Source organism: Citrus clementina, unplaced genomic scaffold (genome assembly GCF_000493195.1).
Source record: "Citrus clementina cultivar Clemenules unplaced genomic scaffold, Citrus_clementina_v1.0 scaffold_9, whole genome shotgun sequence".
Taxonomy (NCBI): Eukaryota; Viridiplantae; Streptophyta; class Magnoliopsida; order Sapindales; family Rutaceae; genus Citrus; species Citrus x clementina.
The window spans coordinates 27,357,898-27,364,285 of NW_006261964.1; the positions used below are offsets into that span (position 1 = coordinate 27,357,898).

General features: G+C 45.8%; 1 protein-coding gene across 1 annotated transcript; it reads left to right on the forward strand.

The window, feature by feature from the left end:
- The first annotated feature begins 247 nt into the window (after positions 1-247).
- Positions 248-1,356, forward strand: LOC18033347 (protein DMR6-LIKE OXYGENASE 2). The gene is made up of 2 exons (XM_006421618.2): positions 248-764; positions 849-1,356. The coding sequence occupies exons 1-2, from the start codon at positions 292-294 to the stop codon at positions 1,354-1,356; spliced, it is 981 nt and encodes a 326-aa protein (XP_006421681.1). The 5' UTR covers positions 248-291.
- Positions 1,357-6,388: the final 5,032 nt, after the last annotated feature.

Sequence of the window (6,388 nt, forward strand, 5' to 3'; positions counted from 1 at the left end):
AACAAATGATGAGTTGCCAAATTTATAGGCCATCGTTTTTGGCTTATCTTGTTGTTAGAAAATAGAAACTCAAAGCCATCATGCAACTGGTACCAGTTCATGAGGTCATATAGTCACCGGTTGTCGGTGAATGGTGACGTAATGCTGTCAAGTTCAGTTCCATCGTTTAATTTCCTCTCACCGCCTCTGTATTGTCTATAAATAGGATGTCACCAGGACCTTCAGTTTCATCAGGAAATTACAATTTTAATTAGCCAATATAATCAAGCTCTTCGTTATAGGCCTTTGGACATGGCGGCAGCCACCACCAAGCTTCTACTATCAGACCTTGCATCTACCGTCAAGAGTGTTCCCTCTAACTATATCCGCCCCATCTCTGACCGTCCAAATCTCACGGAGGTTCAGATATCAGACGGTTCAATTCCTCTTATTGATCTCCAAGTCCTCGACGGTCCTCGCCGCCTTGATATCATCAAACAGATTGGACAGGCATGCCAACATGACGGCGTCTTCCAGGTGAAGAACCACGGGATTCCAGAAACGATAATTAATAGCATGTTGAGCATTACGAGAGCATTTTTCAAATTGCCAGAGAGTGAGAGACTGAAGAGTTACTCTGATGATCCTTCAAAGTCTACAAGACTATCCACTAGTTTTAATGTTAATACGGAAAAGGTATCCAACTGGAGAGATTACTTGAGACTTCATTGTTATCCTCTTCAGGATTACATACATGAATGGCCTTCCAATCCTCCTTCCTTCAGGTATAATTAGTAAGATTGTGTAATCTACTTATTTTTTTATTTTTCATATGTCCAGTTATTTTAATTACTGTTAACACTTGAAAGGGAAGTTGTGGCTGAGTACTGTACAAGTGCAAGAGGGTTAGTGCTGAGGCTACTTGAGGCCATATCTGAGAGCTTGGGGCTTCAAAGGGATTATATAGACAAGGCATTAGGCAAACATAGGCAACATATGGCTTTGAACTACTATCCACACTGTCCTCAGCCCGATCTAACTTATGGATTGCCAGGACACATTGATCCAAATTTAATAACTGTTCTTCTTCAGGATGATGTCCCTGGATTGCAGGTACTTAGAAAGGGGAAATGGCTTCCTGTCAGTCCTATTCCCAACACCTTCATTGTCAAGATTGGCGATCAGATGCAGGTTCTTAGCAATGATCGATACAAGAGTGTGCTTCATCGAGCTCTGGTGAATTGCGACAAGGAGCGCATATCCATTCCAACGTTCTATTGTCCGTCACCTGATGCTGTGATAGCTCCTGCTAAGGATTTGATCGATGAACGTCACCCGGCTGTCTATAAAAATTTCACATATTCTGAATATTACTAGAAATTTTGGAACAGGGGCCTTGTAGACGAATGTTGCTTGGACCTGTTCAAAGCTTCAACTGCTTGATCTTGTCATTAATTATGTATTTGAAGATCAAATAGCTGAACGCTGCTTTCGACATGTTCAAAGCTTCATGCTGTTTGATCTTATCATTATTATGTAGTTGGAGATCAAATTTCATTAGCTCTAAATTAATAATTGATCATATTTCATCTGTTATCAAACAACTTGCTAGGTATAATTGTACTTCTAAATCTACTTTGTTTAACTGTTTCAGATTAATGATGTTGATGCGAGATTCTAGTTACTCTTTCGACCACGACCAGGATCTCTGCTCAATAAACTCAACCACGATGAGGATCTCTCCTCGTATGCTTTCTTCTCCAAAAATTCTTGTGTACACAGAAACAAGTCAGAGCACACCGGTCATTTTCCCGGCGTAAACCCTCTGACGCTCAAGTCAGAAATGAAGGTTTTATGTTCCTGGGAACGTTAGCCACTAATCTTATGGCTTATTTTTGGTATCGATTATTCAATGCTCTCTTTATCTCCGTTTCAATATCAAAAGTTCTAACCCTTTTACCTTCGTTGGCCACCTTTTTATAGGCTTCTCCTGATTTCAGACCTTCCCTCAACCCACGCCCATTGCCTTCCCATCTCTCGGAAGTGGATGCTCCGTTTCTGTAATCGTGGGTGGTCGCGTGGTCTTCGTGCCTTGATTCTCGGGTTGGAGTGCACGTCTCGCCAACTGCCGTTGACCGGGTCTCCTCGCCTCAACCATTAGCAGGAGACCGGCCTCGCCGATGGTGTATTCGTGGATGAGCAGAATATTCCTGCTCCTGTTCTCCTGCTACTAGGCTTCTGCAAGATATACCTGTTCGTGGGAACCCTACTAGTAGGTATCTGCTCATCACGGCTGGTCTCGTCGAAGTACATCCCCCAAACACCGGTCCACCAGTTTCTGGTGTTGGGTAACGTAGTGAGCCGACAGTGGAAATTCAACAGTTCTGGCTTGCGCGGGGTAGGAAAAGGCTGCCAAGAGTTGTGTCGCATTTAATTGCGAATGAGGTGATGTGGCAGAAATCTACCCCTCCGTTTGAATTTCAAACAGACGGTTATGAAACTCTTGGGATTTGCGCCGTTAAATACTAGCAGCCCAAGAGTTTGTTCCTCATTAGGAAAACGCAAAACCCCCAAAAGAGAAACTCGTCATTTTCTTCATCCCTGTCTCTCCGGCGAAGGATTTTCGGCATAAAAAGCTTTCATCCCTGCCTCTCTTCGACTGAGCCACAACTTCAAGTATTATTCCTATCTCATCGGTCTTGGATAATTGTAGACAATTTCTTTTCTCTCTGTTTTGTTTGGGTAGTGTTTGGTGATACTGCTCTGGTTATAGTTTAGGGAATGTCAAAAGGCAAAGAGAAAGTTATTGAGATTGAGGATGATGAGTTAGGCTTCTTGCCTAGTCTGCTCGCCGGTCCTGCCTTTGACCCCGAGATCCCTTTAGAAACCATTAGATCTAGTGTTGGAACTAGCGCTAGGAGGATGTCCCCCCAAATAACCTCCTTAACCGGTAATAGCGACGATGAGGGTTCTTCTGGTTCGGAAGACACCTTGAGTAAAGATCAGGGAGATGATTCTGGTGAGATGTCCTCACCAGGAACATCGCGACCAGATAAGAGGAGCACATTAGGAGGTAGAGCTCTATCACAGCATTATGCTATTGATTTCATCACGTGCATGACCACAGTAGACGAGCTCACTAATCTCCGAGTTAGGTATGGAATTCCCGATGAGGTACCTCTTAGGATCCCAGGAAAGAAGGATACCCCCAGCCGGCCTTCTAGGGGATATGTTACTCTATTTCTAGATAGTTTTAAGCTTGGGCTGAGGTGCCTCATACAGCCCTACTTTGCCCGAATACTCAATGGGTTGAATTTAGCTCCTGGTCAACTGAACCCCAATGGGTGGCGGGTACTTTCTAGTCTGTTCATATTGTGGGACAGATGTTGTTAAAGCGATCCAACAATTGACGAGGTGAAGCACCTGTACCAGCTAAAGAGCAGCCCCAAAGATGCCGACTGGAATTACTTCTAATCTAGTACCAAGACCAGAAAACCCATAACTGATCTTCCAACTGGTAGTAGTGGGACTTGGAAGAAAAAATTCTTTTTTGCTGGGGGTCCCTGGGGTCAAGTTGCACAGATTGACGGGAAGGATTACCGCGTCCCACCCCGTTTCGTGGTCCCAGGTTGCCTGCTCACTTCAGATGTCTTGTCTCCATAGTCGTTCTCATTTTGCTGATTTGTCTCTAATCCAATATCTGCTCGAATTTTAAGTTCTTGGGGGTGTGCACTACTTGCTTAAACCTGGGCCACTCAAGCGGGTCGAGGCTGTATTGGCCAGTTCCTGTTCGCACCAAGATTTGCTAACCACTTACAACTTGCTCGAATCTCGTTTGGTGTCCACTGACTCTGGGATGGAGGACGCTGTGATCTGGGCTCTGAATCGGAAACGTTCTCGACCTCATACTACTAAGTAGGACCAGAATAAGGATGCTCCGACTGCGAAGCGGGTGAACATTGTGCAGCAGGTTCCTCCCTTGAAGACTCTACCACCTCCTCCTGCCAAAGTCGGAGAAACTAGCGGAGCAACCACTAATCCTGCTGCCTCTTCTCCTCAAGTTGGGCCGAGATCTCGTTTATCTGACAATTGAGCAGAACATTTGGCCCCCTATATCAACGAGTTTTCTAAACTCGTGAGCAAGAAGGACTTGGAGGACTTTGACGGCAGCACCCTGGGTGAGCTGGTGGGGGCCATTTAGTATAACGCTTTCCATCTCGGCTGCATGGCCACTTATTATAAGGTCAAGGTTGGCCGTTATGACTGGAAGATGAAGGAGGACATTCAATTGCCGATGACCAAAGCTGATGCTGCCGAGAAGAAAGCAGGAGACTTGAATCTCGAGAATTTGAAGTTGATAGAGTGAGAAGCTCTTGCTCAAGCAAAGGCCATTACTCTCGAGGAAGAGCTGACTAAGGTCAAGGAGGATTTGCAAAGGCAAAAGGTTATGTACGAGGCTCAGCTCAAATCTCTTCGTGATTCCCACCAGGTTCAGGTCGAGAACTTAGAGAAGGAAGCTGACAACCAATATGACCAGGGACTTCGGCATTCCTATCGTTGCATCATGGCCGTCCTTGGGAAGCAGCACCCTGATCTGAAGATGGATGACCTTACTGCTGGTGTTGCTCAACACATGGACGATGAGGCAGCAAAAGAGGATGTCGAAGAGGTGGAGCCAATTGCGGTTGAGGAGGAAAACTCTCCTCCTCGTGCAATCCCTGCTGATGTTGCTGAGGCAAGTACCCCCCGGATGCAACTGGTGATACCCCCCCTACACCTGAGGTGGACCAGCCAACTGAGGCTGCTCGGCTTACTGACCCGCCGTCCTCTTGAATGTATCTTGTGTTGTAGTGAACATTGTATGTGAAGGTTATCAGCCTTCCAAGTTATTGATCAGATTAATAAAAATATTTTTAATCACTTTCTTGTGTTGTAATTGCAAGTTATTTTTCGTTTGAGAGTTTGCTCGCCTTTGCTTGGTCGAGCAGATCCTGGCATGCTTGGCTTCTGGTCTCGCCATAAGACAGGCTTTGAGACTAGTATTTGCATGCCTTAGAAATTTTTACAATGCTTGGGTTCCTGCTCGCCTTCGCTTGGTCGAGCAGATCCTGGCACGCTTGACTTCTGGTCTCGCCATAAACAGACTTTGAGACTTGGTGGGCCTTTGCATGCCTTCGAAATTTTCATAACGCTTGGGATTCTACTCGCGTTCGCTTGGTTGAGCAGATCCTGGCACGCTTGGCTTCTGGCCTCGCCATAAACAGGCTTTGAGACTTGGTGAGCCTTTGCATGCCTTAGAAATGTTTATAACGCTTGGGATTCTGCTCGCCTTCACTTGGTCGATTAGATCCTGGCACGCTTGGCTTCTAGTCTCGCCATAAAACAGGCTTTGAGACTTGGTGAGCCTTTGCATGCCTTAGAAATGTTTATAACGCTTGGGATTCTGCTCGCCTTCGCTTGGTCGAGCAGATCCTGGCACGCTTGGCTTCTGGTCTCGCCATAAAACAGGCTTTGAGACTTGGTGGACTTTTGCATGCCTTCGAAATGTTTATAACGCTTGGGATTCTGCTCGCCTTCGCTTGGTCAAGCAGATCCTGGCACGCTTGGCTTCTACTCTCGCCATAAAACAGGCTTTGAGACTTGGTGAGCCTTTGCATGCCTTAGAAATGTTTATAACGCTTGGGATTCCGCTTGCCTCCGCTTGGTCGAGCAGATCCTGGTACGCTTGGCTTCTAGTCTCGCCATAAAACAGGCTTTGAGACTTGGTGAGCCTTTGCATGCCTTCGAAATGTTTATAACGCTTGGGATTTTGCTCGCCTTCGCTTGGTCGAGAAGATCCTGGCACGCTTGGCTTCTGGTCTGGCCATAAAACAGGCTTTGAGACTTGGTGAGCCTTTGTATGCCTTCGAAATATTTATAACGCTTAGAATTCTGCTCGCCTTCGCTTGGTCGAGCAGATCCTGGCACGCTTGGCTTTTGGTCTCACCATAAAACAGGCTTTGAGACTTGGTGAGCATTTGCATGCCTTCGAAACTTTTTCAATGCTTGGGATTCTACTCGCCTTCGCTTGGTGGAGCAGATCCTGGTACGCTTGGCTTCTGTTCTCGCCATAAACAGGCTTTGAGACTTGGTGAGCCTTTACATGCCTTGGAAATGTTTATAACGCTTAGGATTCTGCTCGCCTTCTCTTGGTGGAGCAGATCCTGGCACGCTTAGCTTCTGGTCTCGCCATAAACAGGCTTTGAGACTTGGTGAGCCTTTGCATGCCTTAGAAATTTTTGTAGCATCACACTAACTGAAATTCCTCACGGTTTCATTGATTACTGAATTCGGCTTACACGAGGTTGATTCAACATAAAACGAATAACAACAAAAGCGAACAAAAATAACTTTAAATCAGGAACGAGTC

Excerpts from the sequence above, each read along its gene's own strand:
- LOC18033347 (XM_006421618.2), top strand. The coding sequence starts at position 292 with ATGGCGGCAGCCACCACCAAGCTTCTACTATCAGACCTTGCATCTACC. Across the intron at positions 765-848 it reads TCCAATCCTCCTTCCTTCAG|GGAAGTTGTGGCTGAGTACT; the intron begins GTATAATTAGTA and ends AACACTTGAAAG.